Here is a 23,383-nt window from a genome sequence, read left to right on the forward strand (position 1 = left end):
CAAGTGATCCACCCACCTCAGCCTCCCAAAGTGCTGGGATTTCAGGCATGATCCACTGGGCCCCCCTACATACAAATTTTTAAAATGTGAATATAAACTGCATTATATGACATATTATAATGTCATTATATGACACATTATATAAACTGCAAATGACATATTATATATGTATATAATTTATATATATATATATATAAAATAGGATATATGCACTTTTCATTTTTCATTGTGGTAAAATATGCATAGCATAAAATTTACCATGTAAGCATTTTTAAGCAGACAGCTCAGTGGGATTAAGTACATTCACATCATTGTACCATAACCACCATCCATCTCCAGAATGATTTCATCTCCCAAACTGAAACTCTATGCCTATTAAACAATCACTCTTCATTTCCCCTTCCCTCAACCCCTAGAATATACCATTCTATGTTCTATGAATCTGACTATACCAGGAATATCATGTAAGTGAAATAAAATATTTGTTCTTTTGTGTCTAACTTACTTCACTTAGCATAATATCTTCAAGGTTCATCTATATTGCAGCATTTGAAAGAGTCTCCTTGCTTTATAAGACTGAATACTAATCCACTGTGTGTATGTACCACATTTTGTTTATCCATTTACCAATCTATGGACATCTCTGTTGCTTCTGCCTTTTGGCTAGTATGAATAATGCTGCTATGAACATGGGTGTACAAATATCTGTTTGAGTCCCTGCTTTCAGTTGTTTTGTTCTTTTTCTTAGAAGGAGAATTTCCACATTGTATGGTAACTCTATCTTTAAATGTTTGAGGAACTGCCATATTGTCTTCCATAGCCACTGTACCATTTTGTTTTCTTACCAGCAATTCACAAGGGTTCCAATTTTTCCACATCTTTACCAACACTTGTCTTTTTTGTATGTGTTTTTTTTTTTAAAAAAGTAGTAGTCATCCTAATGGATGTAATACACATTATTTATTTTTTCTTTCTTATTTTTATTTATTTATTTTTTTGAGACAGGATCTTGCTCTGTCACTCAGGCTGAGTGCAGTGGTGCAATCACGGCTCACTGCAGCTTCGAACTCCTGGGCTCAAGTGATCCTCCCACATCTACCTCCCAAAGTGCTAGACTACAGGCATGAGTCACCATGCCAACCTACATGATTTTTAAATGCCAAGAATGTTTGCTTCTGTTATCTCTGACAATCTGCCATGTTGTTCTCCAAATTGCATGCATTATAGGAAGAAAATTTTCTTACATTCTGAAAAAAATGCAGTAATTATTTAAGAATTGTTTCAGCCTGTTTTCCTTTCTAATCATCTTAAGCCTGTAATTATCAGAATTTCAACACTGTGTGTAATTTATTTTGGTCACTCATTGCTCCTTTGTTCCAATAGTAATTGTATTATTAGGCATTTATGGAAAAAAACAAACAATTCTTCCCCAGTACATATTATATTGAGGTATTATAGGTATTGAGCAATTATACACCTATAATATACTTCTTATATACTATTATATACCTATAATAGCTCAAGACCTATATAGGTATTGAGCTATTGGCAGAGCCAAAAGTACCTATAACTCTGACTTACAATTTTCTTCTTTTTTTTTTTTTTTTGGCTCTGTCACCAGGCTGGAGTGCAGTGGCGTGATCTCGGCTCACTGCAACCTCCGCCTCCTGGGTTCAAGTGATTCTTGTGCCTCAGCCTCCTGAGTAGCTGGAACCACAGCAGTGTACCACCATGCCCAGCTAATTTTTGTATTTGTAGTAGAGATGGTGTTTCCCCATGTTGGCTAGGCTGGTCTCAAACTCCTGACTTCAAGTGATTCGCCTGTCTTGGCCTCCCAGAGTACTGGGATTACAGGAATGAGCCACTGTGCGCAGCTCTGATGTACAATTCTTTAAATTGTTTAGTGTTAAGAATTTTAATTGTCTTCCTTAAAAGAATACTGCACAAACAGATTTATTATTTCTTTAAGGAGAGAAAAAAAATATTGTACCTGGTATTTCTACCTGAAGCAGTGAAAGAAATTTCAGAACAAAAACGGGTATCCAGCATAATGCATCAGTAAACACTATAAAGAAAAACCGTTTCGCAAGGATCATCTCTTTTTTAACTTGATTCCGTATTTCAGTTGCTGTTATGGTACTTTGATGAACACTATAAAACATGCTTGCATAGGAAAAAATTATGATGATAAATGCGGCCAAATTAATACCTATTTGGAATACAAACAGTATTATTAATACATAGGAACAATTTTCAAAACAAACAAACATAAATAAAACATACCCTTAGGTGTTATTACTAAAAATACAAAGACTATAATGTGTGTTTTTTGGTTTTTTTTTTGAGACGGAGTTTCGCTCTTGTTACCCAGGCTGGAGTGCAATGGCGCGATCTCGGCCCACCGCAACCTCCGCCTCCTGGGTTCAGGCAATTCTCCTGCCTCAGCCTCCTGAGTAGCTGGGATTACAGGCACGTGCCACCATGCCTGGCTAATTTTTTGTATTTTCAGTAGAGACGGGGTTTCACCACGTTGACCAGGATGGTCTCGATCTCATGACCTTGTGATCCACCTGCCTCTGCCTCCCAAAGTGCTGGGATTACAGGCGTGAGCCACCGTGCCCGGCCTAATGTGTGTTTTTTTTTCTTCATAAAGAAGAACTTAAGTCCACAAAAATCATGAATTGTTTTAGGATGAACTTTTGTGGAAGTAATGAAGAATGATGAAATGTTTAATTTTAAAATGAGATATTGAAATGAAATTACAATAATTCAATAAATATTTTGGGTTTTTAAGCTTTCTAGTATTAGTGATATTTTATTTTTAATTTTTTTAGAGATGGGTTCTTGCTCTGTTGCTGACTGAAGTGCAGTGGTACAATCATAGCTCACTGCAGCCTCAAACCCGTGGGCTCAAGCAATCCTCCTGCCTCAGCCTCCCAAGTAGCTGGGACTACAGATGCATGCCATCACACCAGTTAATTGAAAAAAATGTAGACAGGGAGTCTTGCTATGTTGCCCAGGTTGGTCTCAAACTCCTGGCCTCAAGTGATCCTCCCACCTTGGCCTCCCAAAGCACTGAGATTATAGGCATGAGCCATTGTGTGCCTGACCTAGTGATTTTTTTTTCTAATTCAGTTACTTTTTGCTGTACTCTGAGAATATTTTTACATTGCTGATTTAGAACAGTTGTAGGTATACCTGTAAGCCAAAGATGTTTGTGGCTACAAACATAAATTTGAAAAGATAATAAATACCATTATCTTCATATTATAAAGCAAAGAGCCAAAATATATGTTGCTTAGCATGTTTAGGGTGAATACATGAAATACAGGTGTTTGGTGTCTTTTATGAATCTGTGTCAAGTTGGAATTTATATAATAAGAGCATAATTTGGGAGAAAAATCCTTGCTGGGGATTCTGATAGAATTCACCCTCATTCTTACTAACAAAAACTGGTTGCAAGATTTGAAATAAAAACTTGTGAACATTCATTTCTTATAGTTTCTTACCAAGAAAAATTGCCACTGAATAAATCTGGCCTCCAATACTTTCTGTATGTTCCGAATGTAGAGGGAAGCATACTCCATTGGTGCCATAGTAGTTTTTGAAAAATTCCTTATTGCTCAGTGGAATGAAAGCCACTATAAACCCAATAATCCAAATGAGAATCAGAACTGTAATTGTTCTGGATTTTCCAGGTCTCAAACATCTAAAAGGATAGACAATGCAGATGTATTTTTCCAATGTCAGAAATGTTAACAGTAAAACTGATACTTCTGTGGACAGAATGGCCAAAGATCCTACAAGCTGACAATGAGTACTCTCCATCCACAGCTGCGCATGCTTATTGTATTCTCCACGAAACTTTAGGTCAAAGCCTCCGATCACGAATAAATATATTCCCATTAAGCAGTCAGCACCTAGAGGAGTCATAGTTTCACAAATTTAGAGAAATAAACAGGTATCATTAAATCATCAATAAGCCATAATACTTTTAATGCTAGAAAAAATAGCCAACTTTCTTCTATCTTAGAAAAAGGGAACTTTTATTCTCCTAAGAGTCCATTTAGGTTAGAATCTATTCATAGACTCTCTTTGGTAACCAGTCTCATAGCACTCTCTAGAGTTAATCATGCAATCATTTCTTCATTTTCCTTTAAAGTGCAAGTCTTTAAGAGCAGAGATCTTGTCTATTATATTCTCTATTCTAGACCCATTAGGTAGAAGTGTTGAGTAAATGAACAAAATGCAATCATGTTGAGCATTCAGTTAGGGACCTAGATGAAGATGGCATTATTTGGTTCAGCTCTTCCACTGAAATTCTCCCAACTCAACAAACTCAGGGCATCATATGAAATCTCAAGAGAAAGTAATTCACAAGTTCCTGTGATAGAGTAAAGACTGAATTTTGAAGCCTATAATTTAAGAGATATGAATAATTATGAACTGCTTTGCAGTCAGTACAGTTTTAAGGGGCTTAAATTACTTACCAGAGTTGGTCTAAGCAAAGCTGTTCTCTCTTTCAATTTTTACATCTTTTTCTGTCTCTTTTTAGGCTCTCCAATCCCAGGAATTAGCTCTCTTACACTACTTGGCATATTTCTTTTTAAGCAAATGTTACATATCAGAAAGTGGGTGAGATTTTTGGACTGTGCAAGCATTAGACATTAGACTTTGAATAAGGATGGGGACAGTATTTGGGAGCAGCACATATACAAAAGTAGAACCTCGTGTAGATTGATGCTTTGCTTGCTTAAGGGATCATGGATAAATTTTAGGTCACTTGACCTAGACTACAAACATCCTGAGGACTGATTTCGTCCTTACTTTTCTTTGCAGTATTCATTTAACATAATACCCTTGCCATGACATTGCAACAAATTTTTTAAAAAATGAATACCCCCTAAAAACATTTTCTTATTTACATATCTTAGTTAGAGTGGAAAAAACTTCTAGTAGCTCAGAGATCAGGAAAACATGTAGCTGTTAAGTCAATATCTGTGAACTGGACACACAAATAGAAAAGTAAGTACAGGTGTGCATATACAATTATGACCATAGAAGGTTGCCATTTTATTTGTAGTAAAAGATTTTAGATGTTTCAAAAAAAATATTGTGTCTTCGGAGCCACTGTGTGAGAGACAACTAATAAATGAGAGCTTCATTAATTCATGTAAGGTGATTAAATTTCCTAGTTTAAAAGAACATATTTTTATTCCTTATTGCTAAAGTAATTCTATTTTATTGGTAGAAAACGTGGAACCAGCATAAAAGCAAAAAGGAGAAAAATGTAAAATTGCATAGTTCTACCACTCACACAACTTATTTTCTAATAATAATGCTTTTGTATATTTCAAAACTACAATTCCCCTTGAACCAGGAAATACTCACAGCAGAGAGAAATGATTGACATGGCATGCAGCTTGTTCTCAGACCTGATATAAAGTCGCATGCAAATTACAAAAATGTTTCCAAAGCAGGTAACTGCAGATACAACCCAGACAAATACTCTCTGAATAATGCTTGCCAAGAGATTCTCTAGAGATGAAATTCCATCAGTGTTTGGTTTACAGCTGCGAACATGTGGTGCATACCCACAGTACTGGAATTTCTTAAAATATCTGGTATACAAAGAGAAGGTAAAATAAGATTTTCCATTTAAATCAGTGTCATCATACATTCATATTTACTTCCTACATTTTATCGGTAGAAAGAAAATGTCTTAAGATGAAACTGAGAGGACTAAAACATTAGGAATTCTGAAACTTTCAACTTACATCCTAATTATCATTAGCTTGTTTTCACTGCTAAAGAATGTGTGGTTGAGGGTAGCAAATAGGCCTAATAAATATAACAAGTGTTAGACATGTCTTAGAATACAAATTGTTAATGTGGTCAACAGAATGAATCCCTCCAGAGAAACCTTTACTGTACTTTGAATGTTTAGTATGTGTAAATGCAGCTACATAGCTCCTATTGTTGCTGTAAGTGATTGCTTTTTAACCCTCAGGGGAACAGTTAAGTGTTTTCTCTTCTGTGCTTCAGTGGCTTTTTTGTTATTAAAGTTATGATGTTATTTCAACACCAAAAAAGGAAAAACAGAAAAGAAAAAAATCTGATTAAAAAATAGGCAAATGATCTGAACAGATATTTCTCAAAAGAAGACATACAAATGGACAACCCATATTTGAAAAATGTTCAATGTTACTAATGATCAAGGAAATGCAAATCAGAACGACAATGAGATATCACCTTACTCCAGCGTTGGATGGATGGCTATTATCAAAATGACCAAAAAGTAACAAATGCTAGTCTGGTGAGAATCTGGAGAAAAGGGAACTCTTATTGACAGGGATGTAAATTAGCATAGGCACTATGGAGAATAGTATAGGGGTTCCTCAGAAAACTGCAAAGAGAACTAGTGTATGACCCAGCAATCCCACACCTGGGAATCTATTCAAAGAAAAAAAGATCATATCAAAGAGATATCTGCATCCCCATGTTTATGGCAGCACTGATACAGGAGCTAAAAAGAAAGTATTTGGGCAGTTAGTGAAGGTAAGAGAGTCCTCGGTAACCTTTCCCTTTTAATAAAAAGCAGCCCCCAAATAATTTCTTTTCTAACAAAGAGCAGCCTGAAAAATCAAGCTGCAGACATAGAAAAGCAAGTTAGAAGCTTGCACAGGTAAGTGCTGGCAGCTGTGCCAACAGGAAAAGACTACCTGGGGGCCAAGCATGTTCAACATGGAGGCTTCATCTTCCCTTTTCTTTGTCAACCATGAGTACAGTAAAGAAGCAGGCAACACGATGGCAGCCAGATAGAGAACCATCTACATAATAAAAGATTAGCGTGGGGCAGTCAGCTCCTTCTCATGCCATGCAAATGACACACTTGGTCCAACCAATCTTTTGGGCCCTATGTAAATCAAACACCTCCTCAAGCTAGTGTATAAACAACACCGCCCCCCACCGACCACTGTGCATTTCACAACAGAAGTGGAAGACCTATTCAGAAGTCCCCCTCTCTCTGCAGGAGAGAGAACTTTTCTCTTTCTCTCCCTTATTAAGCCTCCCCTCTTAATCTCACTCCTTGTGTGTCTATGTCCTTAGTTTTCTTTGAGTGAGGTAAGGAACCTTGGGTATTATCCCAAACAATGCTACGTCAGCACTATTCTTAATAGCCAAGATATGGAGTCAACCTAGGTGTTGATGAACAGATGAATGGATTAAAAAAATGTGGTAGATATACACAGTGGAATATTCAGCTATAAAAAAAGAATGAAATTCTGTCATTGAGTCAACAAGGAGGGAAAAGGAGGACATTACATTAAGTGGAATAAGCAGGAATAATGTTAAACACCTCATGTTCTCACTCATATATGGAAGCTAAAAAAAGTTGATCTTACAGATTTAAAAGTAGAACAGAGGATACTACAGACTGGGGAGGGTAAGGAGAAGGAAGATACAGAGAGAGATTTGTTAAACAATTCAAAATTACAATTAGAAAAGAGAACAAGTTCTCTTGTTCTATACCATGGTAGGATGTCTATAGTTAACAATAATGACGGTTTCAAATAGTTAAAAGGAGGATATTGAATGTTTTAAACACGAAGAAATGATAAATGTTTGAGATGATGGATATGCTAATTATCCTTTATCCTGATGTGATCACTGGACATTGAATGCACCAAAACATCACTATGTACCCCATGAAGATGTGCAATTATTATTTGTCAATTGATAGAAAATAACAAAATAATATTAAATATTTTAAACATGGAAGTGCCACAGTAAAAGAAAAAAAAAAGAAGTTACGTTATCTGTAACTACTTGCTAACATGCCTATCTCTCACATTAGATTTTGGTACATAATAAAGGGTTCAATAAATATTTGTTGAGTGTCTTCTTTCATTAATAGAGAGACTTCTGTTATTGATAAATATATCATGTGGATAACTAATAATTATGACTGTGTTACCACCAACACCAACACCTTTTATTGAGCATTTCCTAGGTATTAGAAGTAAATTCTCAAATGAATTCCGTGAGGTAGGTATTAGCATCATTATAAGAGGAGATGATGGAGGCAAGTTATTTGCTAGGAAATGTTGTACTAAATATGCAAACTGAGCTTCAAATTAACTCTATCTGCCTATAAAGCCATGTGATTTGGCAAAAAATAGAAATGGTCTTTAGAGTATAAAGAACTAAAGTATGATGATTACAATTTGTCCTATCAAGTTCAAGGTCAATTGCTGATATTTCTATTCGTTTCTATCCATTTATTCGGTAAACCATGAAGGACAGGAGAGCAGAACATGAGGCAAGAAGGAGTGTTGACTGCTATTTTACTTTGCTTTATGTGTCTTATGCTGAAGTTTTGCTTTTGGCTGCCCAGCACTCAATCACTCTTCTGATAATAGCGCTCTGATTTCGTTTGAGAGAATTACTTCTCCCTTTTTGAGAACTTATGGTGGGACCTTCAGTGGAGGCAATCCCTAGCCCCGAGTAGGTAAATGCCCTAGGCACGATCAACTAGATTCTCTCTCTTGGAACTCTGAGTCTGATTGAATGACACTTGGATGGATAATTCCAGTGGCTATAAATTGTTCCTCAGATTTTGTGTTACACCATTTTCTTCCAATAAATTCTGTTCTGTTTAATTTAGTCAGATTGCTTTATGTTGTATGCAAGCAAGGACTCTATTATTAAGCAACCTTCCTGAGATTCAAAAACAGAGTTCTGTGACAGATTTAAAATGCAAGCAAGATTAGAGTTGATGGTAGCTGATGACATTTTCTAAATTATTGAAGATTAATTTCCATGGCATGGATCATTCTAATAACTGCTATAAAATTGTATTCAATTAAAAAAATGCTTCTAAAGCAGGTAATCACAAGTACAACCAGACATATTCTTTAAATTAAAGATTTTTCAAAGTTTACCATTTCATCCATGCACACTTGCTCCAATCATGCCCTAACACGGGGAAATTGAGAAAGATTTCTTCCTAACTTCCTTCATTTGGAGCAATGATTTATTTATAATTATTTTTTATTGCTTATGTAAATTCTTTCTTCTTCATCTGGTAGTGCTTGTACCCTGTGCTATAGTTTGGATATTTGTCTACTCCAAATCTCATGTCAAAAGTTGATTCCCAGTGTTGGCGGTGGGGCCCAGTAGGAGGTGTTTGGGTCATGGGGTAGATCCCTCATGAATGGCTTACTACTCCTTCCTGCAGTAATAAGTGAGTTCTCCTTCTATTATTTCACATAAGATCCAATTGTTAAAAAGAGCTGGAACCTCCTCTTCTCTCTCTGGCTCTCTCTCTCACCATTTGACACCCCTACTCCCTCTTGGTCTTCTGCCATGATTAAAAGCTTTCCTGATGACCTCACCAAAATTAGATGCTGGTGCTATGCTTTTCTTACAACCTGCAGAACTGTAAGCCAGAATAAACTTTTTGTTATAAACTATCCAGCCTCAGATATTCCTTTATAGCAAGGCAAAATGGAATAATCCACCATATATACAAATTACTAGCTCATTAGGCAAACGTCAGTATCTGTGAACAGTTATTAGAACTGAGGAGAACTTCTTCTAAGACTAAGTGAATTCCCCTCACACTTAGGTTTCCTGAGATTCAAAAAATCTCCTATGAGAGTCTACCAGACTGTGGAAAACTAAAATCATCTCACTCAATATCAAAGGTTTAAGAGTTAATTATTGTTTAGACATGTCTCAGTCCATTTGGCTGCTGTAACAAAAATACCATAGACTGAGTGGCTTAGACAATGAATGTTTATTTCTCACAGTTCTAGAGGCTGGGAAGACCAAGATCAAGGTGCTAGCAGATTTAGTGTCTGGTGGCCACGTTTCATAGATGGCCATCTTCTCTCTCTGTCTTCACAAGTTGGTGGTCTCCAGAGTCTCTTTTCTCCTTTATGGGACAGAGTTTTTGCTTTGTTGCCTAGGCTGGAGTGCAATGGCACGATCTCGGCTCACTGCAACCTCTCTCTCCCGGTCTCAAGTGATTCTCCTGCCTCAGCCTCCTGAGTAGCTGAAATCACCACCATGACGGCTAATTTCTGTATTTTTAGTAGAGACGAGGTTTCACCATGTTGGCCAGCCTGGTCTTGAACTCTTGACCTCAGGTGATCCACCCGCCTCGGCCTCCCAAAGTGCTGGGATTACAGCCATGAGCCATCGTCCCTGGCCCAGAATCTCTTTTCTAAGGGGACTAATCCCAAGGCTCTGCCCTCACGACCTAGTCACCTCCCAAAGACCTTATCTCCTCATACCATTGCATTGGGGTTAGGATTTTAGTATATAAATTTTAGAAGAACACAAACATTCAGCAGGCAAGTTAGTAGAAAATATTAATAGATTGGATGCATTATCATAACACACATGGAAACAAAGATTAAAATCACAGTGAAAAACAATAAAGATATCTACTTACATGTGAGAGAGATTCATAAGAGGTCTAAACATCCTTTGTTGGATATTTGAAATTTCAATCCCTTCTAGACTGCTAAAAATATCAAATTAATAATCAATCAAAAGAACATGTATTACACATGGTAAAATAAATTGAGTTTTTGTGAAGGACAATTTAATAAAATGCTTTTAGTTAGCACTTATTCTGAACAAAATAATTGTACTCAGCTCACTCACTTCCCCAAATCCTCCTCCTTCTGATTGTGTTATTTGTACACACATTATCTTCTCTATTTGAATTTTTTTAGATCCTCAGAGATTATGGCACAATGCTTTGTGCATTTTAACTACTCAGTAAATATGTGTGGAATAAATAAATGCACAGGCATTGTCTTTTGGACAGTATTACAATAGCAGAGATGTTTTACATCCTTGAAAGTTTCCTAGTAATTTTTAATTAATTTTTTTTTTCTAGTAAAATGTCATTTTACTCAGGGAACACTTGAATTAAATAAACTGAAGCTTATCTCTTTTTTTTTTGAGACAAGGTCTTCACCTGTGCCAGGGCTTGAGTGTGGTGGTGTGAACGTGGCTTACTGCAGCCTAACCCTCCCAGCTCAAGCAATGTTCCCACCTTAGCCTCCCAAGTAGTTGGGACCACAGGTGCATGTCATCACACTCAACTAATTTGCTTATTTTTACTTTTGTTTGTAGAGACAGGGTCTCCCTGTGTTGCCCAGGCTAGTCTTGAACTCCTGATCTCAAGCAATCCTCCTGCCTTGGACTCCCAAAGTGTTATGATTACAGGTGTGAGCCACTGAGTTCAGCCCTGAAGTTTATCTTTTAAGGCGATTCTTCGACTCTAATAAAATTTTTGTCTTTTTTTGTTTGCGTGGTATAAGTAAGGATTTATATAATCTGGAATATTCCATCTTGGGGTAAAAATGCTTAGAATAAATTATTAAATACCCAGTGTTAAGAGAGTAATGAATATACACAGATGCCTTTCAACGGTCAAAGCAAACAAATCAACATAAGCTCCTAGTGACTTATAGAAAAATATAAAACAATTCACCATCATTTAACTTTTAATTTACAAATATATAAGATAAAACTAATAGTTGTCTGTTTATAGTCCAGTAAGCACTCATGTATTTTTGTAGAGCTAAACTAATGTCCTAGAAATAAAGCTTATGATTTGAAAGAAATATATAAAAATATACCTTGTTAGTATTTAAAAAATAATTTTATCATAAAACTATTCCCCTATGTGAATACTTACAGAGACTTGAGTTTGACAAGATAATCAAATTGGTTTGCTTGAATTTTCTGGATTGGATTATAGGAAAGATTCCTGTTTAAAAAAGAAAAAAAAAGCAGCAATAGGTCATTTGCAAAAACTATATGAGTAAATGGAGTGATTCTCTTTATTTTGGATTACTTTTAAATATTTATGAGCAAAAGTATAGTATAACTCATAAAGGATTAAAGACTTAAATTGTAAAACTATAAAATGACTAGAGGAAAACATAGGGGGAAGCCCCAGGACATTAGCTTGAGTTATGATTTTTTTTTTGATATTGCCCCAAAAATATAGACAACAAACGTGAAATAGGTGAATGGGATTACATAAAACTAAAAAGCCTGTGCGTGGTCAAGGAAACAATCAACAGAGTGAAGAGACGAACTGTGTAATGGGGGACAATATTTGCAAATCTTATATCTGGTAAGGGGTTAATATGCAAAATATGTAAGGAACTCAAACAATTCAGTAAGAAAACAAGCTGGTTAAAAATGAGAGAAAGGGCTTGAATTGACATTTTTCAAAAGATGACATATAAATGACTAACAGGTATATGAAAAAATGTTCAACATTTCTAATCAGAGAAATGCAAACTGAAACCACAGTGAAATATTACCTCATTCCTTTTAGAATGATTTTTATCAAAAAGTTGAAAGATAACAAGTGCTGAGGACGATTTGAAGAAAAGCCTGTCCTTGCATACTGGTGGTAGGAATATAAATTAGTACAGCCATTATGGAAAAAGGTATGAGGCTTCCTTAAAAATTAAAAATTGAACTACCACATGATCCAGAAATTCTGCTACTGGATGTATATCCAAAAGAAAAAAAAAATCAGTATATTAAAGAGATTTCTGTGCTCCCATGTTCACTGCGGCATTATTCGTAATAGCCAAGGTATGGATCCCACCGAAATGTCCATCAAAGGATAGCTAAATAAAGAAAATGTATACATACACAACAGAATACTATTCAGCCTTAAACAAACAGAAAATTCTATTATTTGCAACAGCGTGAGTGAATCTGGAGGACATTATGCTACGTGAAATAAGTCAGGCATAGAAGGACAATTACCACGTGATCTCATTTATATGTGGAATCTAAAAAAGTTGAACTCGTAGAAGTAGAGAATAGAATGTGGTTACCAGAGGGAGGTGAGGAAGGACTAAGATATATTGGTCAAAAGGTACAAAATTTCAGTTAGAAAGAGGGAATAAGTTCAAGGTATCTATTGTGCAACACGCTGACTATAGCTAATAACAATGTACTGTATTCTTGAAAATTGTTAAGAAAGTAACTTAAATGTTCTCACCACAAAAAATAAGTTTGTGAGATGATGCATAGGTTAATTAGCCCAATTTAGCCATTCCACAATGTATACATATTTCAAAACATCATGTTGTACTGATAAATATATATAATTTGTATTTGTCAATGAAATAAAGACATAGCAATAGCACTTGGCCTCACAGGGTTGATTGTACATTTAAGTGAATTCGTTAAGATAAAACACTTAGACCAGTGTCCAGCTTGTAGTAAATACTCTGTGATTATGATAGTAATAGAGTGAGAGCTAATAAAACACGGGCGTGAGTAGCCCTGTCAAGAAAGGGAACCCACCAGAGAAGTGGTAGGGCACCCAGAAAGAGCCACGCCTACTTCATATTTTGCGTAGGATCAGACGTGGTTTAAGTAACGTGAAATAAAATAATCTCATTTAGTCAAAATGTGAATTAATGGAATCATATATCATATCTTTTACAATAAATCTTAAGAGCGATGTATTGTACTAGTGTTTTGTGGAACATAAAATGAAAAGTAGATTTGAAAGGGAATTTATTTTTATTTTATTTTTTTAGAGATGGGGACTTGCTATGTTGCTCAGGCGGTACTCAAACTCCTGGCCTCAAGGGATCCTCCTGCCTCAGCTTCTCAAGTCACTGGGACTACAGTCACCTGCCTTCTTAAAGAGAATTGAAAGCTAAATTTAAATGGAGAAAATTTCAGAATCTTTGAAAAACAACACCTTGAAACAAGAATCGTTGATTAAAGGAAACTTCTCAGGAAAATTTCTCTTTTTAAAATATTTAGGCTGGCTGTGGTGGCTCATGCCTGTAATCCCAGCTTTTTGGAAGGCCCAGGTGGGAGAATGGCTTAAGCCTAGAAGTTCAATATGAGCACCCTGGGCAACATAATGAGACTTCCATCTCTACAAAAACTAAATTAGAAATAAACAAAAATATTTACTGAAGATTAGACCATAAGTTACAAGGGAGATAGAAGGAACTGCTGGGGGAGCCACAGTTACAGAAAGAAGGAAAGAGAAAAAGAATGGCATTGCCATTCATCTGCCAAAAATGAAGCAGACTCAGCAAACTAGAAATAAAAAGAAACCATCTCACAAAGCAAAGGATGTATATGAAAACCCATACTCAATGGTAAAAGACCAAAAGCTTTTCTCTAAGAGCAGGAACAAGACAAGGATGCCTGCTTTTACCTCTTCCATTCAACATAATGTTGGAAGTCCTAACCAGAACAATTGGGCAAGAAAAATAAATAAAAGGCAGGCATCCAAATTGTAAAAGAAGAAAAAAATCTCTATTTACAGATGATGTAATCTTATATGTAGAATATCCTAAAGATTTAACAAAAAAGAAGGCTGCTTGAACTAATAAATTCATCAACATTGCTGGGTACAAAATTAACACACAAAAATCAGTTGTCTCTATATACAATGAATAATCACAAAAGAAAATTAGGAAAATAATTCCATTTTCAACAGCATCGAAAGAATAATAAATAAACTTAACCAAGGAGGTGAAAAATAAATACCCTAAAAACTGTGAAACATTGCTGAAGGAAAATAAGGAAGACACCAATGAAAGGAAAGATGTGCTATGTTCACTGATTAGAAGACTTAATATTAAGATGTCAGTATTGCTCAAAGTGAGCTACAGATTCAAGGCAATCTGTCAAAATCCCATTGCCTTTTTTTTTTTTTTTTTTGCTGAAATATAAAAATTCATCCTAAAATTTGCATGGAAAACCCAGGGAGCCCAAATAGCCAAAACAATCTTGAAAAAAGAACAAAATTGGAGATTTCACACTATTTAATTTCAAAACATACTACAAAGCTGCAGGAATCAGTGTGATACTGCTTGAAATACAGAAATGTAGACTAATGGAATAGAATAGAGAGCTCTGGAATAAACCCACAGATCTATGGTCAAATGATTTTCAGCAAGGGTGCCAAGGACGTTCAATAGGGAAAGAGCAGTCTTTTTAATAAATTGTGTTGAGAAAACTAGACATCCACATGCAAAAGAGTGAAGTTAGATCCTTGTCTTACACCCCATGTGCATAAGTTAACTCAAAATGGATTTAAGACCTAAATGTGAAAGCTAAAAACTGTAAGACTCTTAGAAGAAATCATACAGGAAAAGCTTCATGACACGACGCCAGTGACATTTGGTGTCATTTTGGATATGACACCAAAAGCATATGTAACAAAAGAAGAAACTTAAAAATTGAACTATATAAAAATTAAAAACTTTTGTGTATCAAAGGACGCTATAACAGAATGAGAAGGCAGCCCATGCAAAAGGAGAAAATATTTGCAAATCATGTATCTGCAAGAGGTTAGTATCCAGAATATATAAGAACTCCAACAATCTAACAGCTACAAAAATCCTGAACAATCCAATTAAAAAATGAGTGAACAACTTGGATAGATTTTTCTGCAAGAAGATAGCCCAATGGCTGATAAGCACATGAAAAGTTATTCAGTATCACTAATCACTGGGAACCACAAGACAAGCCACACTGAGATACCATTTCATATCCATTAGAATGCCTATTATCAAAAAAACAGAAAATACCAAGTGTTGGGAAGGATGTGGAGAAACAGAAATCCTAGTGCACTACTAGTGGTAATGTAAAATGGTTAAACTCCTATGGAAAACAGAATGAAACATACATTAAAAATAAAATGACAGAGTTGTATGAAACAGCAATCCTACTTTTGAGAGTAGATACCTAAAAATTGAAAGCAGGGTTGGTCGGGCACGGTGGCTCATGCCTGCAATCCCAGCACTTTGGAAGGCCAAGATGGGTGGATCACCTGAGGTCAGGAGTTTGAGACCAGCCTGGCCAAATGGTGAAACCCCTCTCTACTAAAAATACAAAGATTAACCAGGCATGGTGGCGGGTGCCTGTAATCCCAGCTACTCCGGGGGCTGAAACAGGAGCATTGCTTGAACCCTGGAGGCGGAGGTTGCAGTGAGCCGAGATTACAGCACTGCATTCCAGCCAGGGTGACAGAGTGACTTTGTCTCAAAAAAAAAAAAAAAAAAAATTGAAAGCAGGATCAACAGATATTTGTACACCCATGTTCATAGCAACATTATCCACAATAGCCAAAAGTTGGAAGCAACTCAACTGTCCATTAATGGGTGAATAGATAAGCACTGCAACGTATACACGCAATGAAATATTGTTCAACCTTAAAAAGGAAGGAAATTAATTTCTGCTACAACAGAAATGGAACTTGAAGACAGTATGCTAAGCAAAATAACCCTGACACAAAAAGATAAATATTCCATGATTTCACTTCTCTGAGTATCTAGTGCAGTCAAATTCACACTGACAGAAAGTAGAATGGTGGTAGCCAGGGATTGGGGAAGGTGAATGGGAAGTTAGTGTTTCGTGGCTAGAGTTTCAGTTTTGCAACATGAAAGCATTCTGGAGGTAGATGGTGGTAACGGTTGCGCAGCAATATAAATGTAGCTAATGCTATTCGCCTACACACTTAAAAATGGCTAATTTTATGTTATGCATATTTTACCAAAATTAAAAAAATAATAAAGAAATGAGGTGGTAAAATTAACATCAGTCTTACAATTGTGACAGCTCCTTCAGGTCCTTAAATACATGTGGTGGGAGATTTTCAATCTTATTACTTCCTAAATCCCTGGAGAAATAATTGCAAATATGTCATATTATTTTCTTTAAACTTTATTCATTGTTCTGAAATTCATTAGGAAACCACTATACCACTTTTCAACAATGACATTGGTTGAGTTATATTAATTACCAGAAGTTTAAAAATTGAAAAAAGAAGCAAAGTAGGAAAATATAAAAATATTTTATCCCATTGCATCATCCCCTGGGAGACAAATACATGATGGTATTTGGTCTGTTTTTCTTTCTTTTTTTTTTTGAGTTGGAGTCTTGCTCTGCTGTCCAGGCTGTAATGCAGTGGTGTGATCTCAACTCACCACAACTGCTGCCTCCCGGGTTCAAACGATTCTCCTGCCTCAGCCTCCTGAGTACAGGACTACAGGTGTGTGCCACCATGCCTGGCTAATTTTTATATTTTTAGTAGAGACAAGGTTTCACTATGTTGGCCAGGCTGGTCTTGAACTCCTAACCTTGTGATCTGCCCACCTTGGCCTCCCAAAGTGCTGGGATTATAGGCATGAGCCATAGCGCTTGTCCTGATCTGGTTTTAATCAATCCCATTTTCTAATTTTATTAATCTTTGTGTTGTGCCCCTTCTTCCTTTCTCTACCTTTGTTCTTTTTTTTTTTTTTTTTGGTGTTAGAATAGACATACCATTTGCAGTCTTAATTGTTTTCTTTTGCTTAGGATTATTATAAAAGTGTATTATTTCACGTTTGAGTTTCTTTCACAGCTGATATACACAGGATCTCATATTATCCTGGGGTAGGATACCTTGCATGTCATCTCATGTATGTATAGAGGGTCTGCTTAACACGGTGTGACCTTGTACCTTAGTACTAAAAAGGTGTTTGACAGAAGCGGTAGTTTTGATGGTGGCAGCGTTCATGTGAAAGGCCTCAGATTCTTTTATATAAGATAAAGTTTCAATAGACTTGAGCTCTGTAAGGTGATCAAGAGATACCAAGGGAAAGTCTGACCTTTTCTTCTCTTCATCTCCAAATCATATTTGTTGCCACTGGGATAGGTAGGAGAATCGATAGATGCATTTGTTATATATGTAGTTTGCTCATAAGGCAAAGGTTAGATTTTTGACTTTAAAGGGCAGGATAATTTTAGATTGAGTTTTTAAAACTAAAAACAAGTGGCTAATATAATGTGATAAATATTATAAATGTCTTTGCTATAAACTGAACCCGGAGACTATTTTTGTTATTTACATATTTATTGGTGAATTGTCCACAAAGGTAGATTGTTCTAATTAAACAACTGAAGAAATTATTCTAAAATTCCATTTCTTTCATAAAGAGATGGAATCTCCTTCAACAGCTTACTGTATCTTAGAAGATGAACTCAAAACCATACTGAATGACATAAACAGCCTTTAATTAATTAATTAATTTATTTGAGACAGGGTCTGCTTCTGTCACCCAGACTGGAGTGCAGTGGCGCAAATGACTCACTGCAACCTCCACCTCCTGGGCTCAAGCCATGCTCCAGCCTCAGCCTCCTGAGTAGCTGGGACTACAGCCATATGCCACCATGCCCAGTTAATCTTCATATTTTTGATAGAGGGTAGGTTTCTCCATGTTGCCCAGGCTGATCTTGAATTCCTGGGCACAAGCAATTGTCGCCTCAGCCTCCCAAAGTGCTGGGATTACAGCTATGAGCCACTGCACCAGCCCATAAAAAGCCTTTATATATTCAAATGTCTTGCCATTGACTATTTTTCCAGTTTCCTTGCCTATCGCTTTCTACTCAAAGTAACTTTCACCATGGCCCAAATGTATTTCTGTATTTTAATCCCCATGCTTTTGCACAGATGCTTCCTTCTGCCTGTAATGACCTCTCCTTCTTTCCCTCCTTGTGATCTCACATTCATCCTTCTAGACTCATTCAAAGGTCATTCCTTTGTTTAACCTCTGAGCCCAGGGAGGTTATATGTTTTGTCCTTTGTTCTCCTATACACTCCTCTTGCACACTGTTATTACAGCACATATAACACACATAACATCATATTACAACTGTTTCTGTACATATATGTACAGAAATATGTGCTTCCTTTCCCAAACAGCTGAGTTATTTGAGTACAAGAAAGATATCTATTCATCTGAGCTACCCAGTGCCTAGATCAGTTTTGGACTAGCTATTCACTCCATCCCCAGTTAGAAGACTATGAATAGACTGAGTCTATCAGCTTCATCTTTAGATAAAGTGGGGCACAATTTCAGTTCCTTGTATAGGAAGTCAAGTAAAATGTTGATTGTATTAGTAAAGCAATGTGTAAAATAGATTTAAAATGGTGCACTGGAATATTAAAATTCCAAATGTTATGTTCAACAATTACCGGTGGGAGTATGGGTTTTGGTTATCAGAGCAAATTCTGGCATATAGTTCTGACGCATGAATCACGTAATGGGGTAGTGTTGGCCCAGATCCCATGCGACATTTGAAAGGGACATTTTCTCAGCTTAAGTTTAGGAAAGTTAGGCTAACCTTAATTGGAGTCAAGGTACATTTCTAAGTGAATGCAGGAAACACCTTGTAAACTAGAGTAGTTGACTTCAAAAGCTCAAATTAAGTCACCCATGTGGCAAAGTTTTTTTGTCACTAGACCTACTTAAAGTCCTCTGTGACAAATGAATCCTGATTATTTGTCTTCATTAACTCTGTTGGTGTGAGTGAGCCTGGAGGGGCACGGAGCATAGGTCAACCCTCTCTTAAAAGAACAGTTTAAATTATAGACTCATCCAATGAAAGCCATCAACTCTTAGAAAACATGCCAGTCTAGTCCACAGGAAGACGTGCACCACTGTCGCCTTCACACATGTTAACTCGGAAGACAAAGGTGCTTTGGCTAAGCTGGTGGAAGCTATCCGCACCAATTACAATGACAGATATGATGAGATCCGCCGTCACTGGGGAGGCAATGTCCTGGGCCCCAAGTCTGTGGCTTGCATCGCCAAGCTCGAAAAGGCAAAGGCTAAAGAACTTGCCACAAAGCTGGGCTAAATGTACACTGTTGAGTTTTCTGTAAATAAAAATAATTAAAACAATGCAAAAAAAAAAAAAAGAAAACATGCCATTTTTGTCCTGGTGAATCTGATTTTTCAGGCAAGTGTTTAATACGGGATTAGATGTGTTAACGTCCACTTAATAATTAGGAAGACAAATTATTGGCCTTGGTTACCCTCTGCAGTTTTTGTTCTTCTTTCCTTTACCTCTGAACCTGGATTAGCATCGGTTATGGACTAAGCTCTTTGAGTTCATGTTCACTGCTGGTTATTGATACATAAAATCTGCACCTGACTGCCACCATGAAGGCTAGGATTGGGAGGAACTGTCCTTTGATATTCAAATGGTGATTTCAAGTGGATGAACAAGAAAAAGTATATAGTTAGTATCCCTTCACTAACTTGAATTCTGCTGTCTAGATAATACCTTTGGATCACCCAGATACATCTCACCCTACTGTTGAGGCTGCTTTCCTATGTGCTGATGATACGGTTCAATTGCCATGTACCAGGAGTTGCTACAACAGATGCTTGGTTCTATTTGTTTATTGAGATTCTCCTGCACATTTTGTGAATGATTGATGCTGACCACCAAAAAATGTTTCAGGTACAGATAAATGTTGGGTTTTCAATGGCTTATTCCCTGATGTTTTGGGGTAGAATGCAGGATTCTTACCTGAGAAATGTTCCTGCTCCTGGCACTTGTATTCCCTCTACCTAGCATAAGGAAGGTTATAGTGAACCCCAAGTTTCTCTTCACAGAATCAGTATGTTAGTGTGTTTAGCTCCCTTATTCTTTAATTCTCTATTTTAAAGTTTAACTTCCTCGTAATTCCAGTAAACAACTTTCTCTACCAGTTCTAATCAGTAATTCACATCTGTTTCCCTAGCCCCTGGCTCCATCCTGACTCATCTTGGTCACCTGCTCTGGTCACCTTCTTTGATCTAGGTCACCCCTGGCTACCTACTCTGACCCACCCGTAATTGTCCTTCACACCAAAACACCCACCCTACCACTCTAGCTCGGACCCCTGCTCTCTTTAAAATAGCCAATCAGGATTAGTCTAGCTTGTGTGGTCTAACCCTAACCAATAGGGGAATGACACAGCAGTAGGGATGACCCCTGTCAGGCATAAGCACCTCTTCCCCACTTGTACAAGTGTGCAACCACCATTGCTCCTTCTGTGAGCTGCACCCTTCTACAGAAGTAAATTGCCTTGCTGAGAGGATTATCTTTGAGTGCTATTTCTTTTGCAGCATCGAAATTTTACTTATAACAGGAAAAATACATTGTAACTTCTTGAGTGCTCAGGTAAGGTACCCTGGTTGTTATTTTTATAACATTCTAACTGTATTCCTTAATTTTTAGGGAAAAGTTTTAATAAATCAATGTTCTGTCTAGCTAATTATCAAACATGTAGCTCTGGCCACATTCAGATTCTCTCCAGAAAACAGATACTACCTGGGCACAGTGGCTCATGTCTGTAATACCAATACTATGGGAAGTTGAGGCAGGAGGATTGCTTAAGGCCAGGAGTTCCAGGCCAGCCTGAGAGACACAGAGAGACCCTGTCTCTACAAAAAAAAAAAAAAAAAATTGACTGGGCATGATGGTGTGCACCTGTAGTCCTAGCTACACAGGAGGCTGAGGTGAGAGGATCACTTGAGCCCAAGGAATTCACGGTTACAGTGAGCTATCATTGTACCACTGCACTTCAGCTTGGGCAACAGAGTGACACCCTGGCACTAGAAACAAACAAAAATGAAAAGAAAAAAATTGACACTAAAATATAAAAAAAAGGTCTGAAGGATAAGCACTTCACCATTGTTCCACATCTCATTTTATTGTGAAAATCAACTACAATGTGCTTAAACCACAGGCTTTGACTCATCATAGAATTGTTATATTGGCCTTTGGAATTATGTCATTGGCATTAAAAAGGGACATTATAAAAATAACTTCTCTCTCTCTTCCATTATTATAGGTAGGGATATTATCCACAACAGTGTCTAATTTCCTTATGGATCCAAGATTATCCTGTAGTTTCAAATCAGCAAAGTGGTATGGTCCCTGAATCCTAATCCTTTGGGAAACATAATAACAAATTTACTAGCCTGGCCAGCATGGTGAAACCCCCGTCTCTACTACAAATACAGAAATTAGCTGGGTGTAGTGGCATGTGCCTATAATCTCAGCTACTCAGGAGGCTGAGGCAGGATTATCACTTGAACCCAGGAGGCAGAGGCTGCAGTGAGCCAAGATCACACGACTACACTCCAGCCTGAGTGACAGAGTGCGACCCTGTCTCAAAACGAAACAAAACATAAAACAAAACAAAATAAAAAGCCCCCCACAAATTTACTGTCCTTCCTTAGGAGTGGAACAGAGTGGTGTAGAATATATTTATTAATTTTATACTGGCTTTATTATGTCTTTACAGCTATGTTTCCTTTATCACACTTTCCTCAAATATTTATTTTATATTTTAAATTTACATATATTTTTGTAAGCTATCTGAATTCCTTTGTGGCTTGAGGTGTATATATATAAATAATGCTTAGAAAGAGGAGATAAGTAATATTTTTAAAATGTTTAAACACGGATAAGTACAACAAGTGTGAACAATAAAACATCAGAAAGAAAATTCTTAACAGTATATGTTCAGTCATACTTACAATTCATCCAGTTTCTGGAGAGGCGCAAAAGTATTTTCATTTAAGTGGTTAATTTTGTTTTTCCTCATCACTCTGAAAGTAAAAAAAAAAAATACATTGTAACATTTTTAAGTAAGTGACAAGAATTACTAAAGAGAGGAACAGTCTGCAGAAACAAAGATAATGAATACACGGTACATTTTTCACCTAAGATATTTTGAAGTAGTATAAATTATCCAATTTAATTTTAACTTAAATTTCTCAAATGTTTTAATAATGATAATAATAGAAATTCAAAATTTTAAGTGAAATGGAGAGGGAAGAGCTTTGCAAGAGAAATGGTGATAACTCCAACTTTTGAGAGTACAGACTGCGTATCTTGCAACCAAGAGCGTGAGGAGTCGCTTTGGACTTGTCTCTTCGGTCTGCAGAGCATATCTGTCTAACAAAAGAGCCCACACACCACAGCACTCCTACTCATTTGTTAGTTGATGTGATTTAGAGTGGAGCTGCCCAAGGAAGTCCACCCTTAGCTGAACCCCTTCAGAAGAATCTCTAATTTGGGATGCTGAATCAGACTGTTTAACTCTTGACATTTCTGCACTGATCTCATCTGTTATCAACTAGTCTAGAGGACAAACTCAGAACTAAGTTTTATAAGGCTTTTAATTTTTTAAACATTATATGACATGTCTTCAAATTGGCCTTTCCCATCTTTAAGTATTTCCTCCCTGCACTCCAAACCATTACCACCATTTCTCAATATTCTTGGACCTTAAAAACACAACACCTTAAGAGGAAATCCACAAGTTATCTCCTAATACAGAGGGTTCCTTCAAAAATAAATATAAGTACAATAGAAAAGAAATTCTAAGTTTTTCAGATATCTATTTGTTCCGTGTCCTTCAGGTGTGATTTGGTTTCCTTTGGGCAATTGCTATAAACTATTTTGCATGACTTTATAGACTTTATATCAAGCACCCTGCACCTGAGGATTGCTGAACTCCGGAGAA

The 23,383-nt window shown here is 36.7% G+C and overlaps 1 protein-coding gene across 1 annotated transcript in view; it reads right to left on the reverse strand.

Annotated features, from left to right (window-relative positions):
* Nucleotides 1–23,383, reverse strand: part of RXFP1 (relaxin family peptide receptor 1) — a 139,820-nt gene that overhangs the window by 2,679 nt on the left and 113,758 nt on the right. The window contains 7 exon segments of the mRNA XM_064383786.1: nt 1,991–2,209; nt 3,510–3,920; nt 5,392–5,621; nt 10,463–10,534; nt 11,723–11,794; nt 16,640–16,711; nt 22,392–22,463. Coding sequence (XP_064239856.1) covers nt 1,991–2,209; nt 3,510–3,920; nt 5,392–5,621; nt 10,463–10,534; nt 11,723–11,794; nt 16,640–16,711; nt 22,392–22,463 — 1,148 coding nt within the window.

Source organism: Aotus nancymaae, unplaced genomic scaffold (assembly GCF_030222135.1).
Source record: "Aotus nancymaae isolate 86718 unplaced genomic scaffold, 86718_ANA_hifiasm-v0.15.2.pri h1tg000033l, whole genome shotgun sequence".
Classification (NCBI taxonomy): Eukaryota; Metazoa; Chordata; class Mammalia; order Primates; family Aotidae; genus Aotus; species Aotus nancymaae.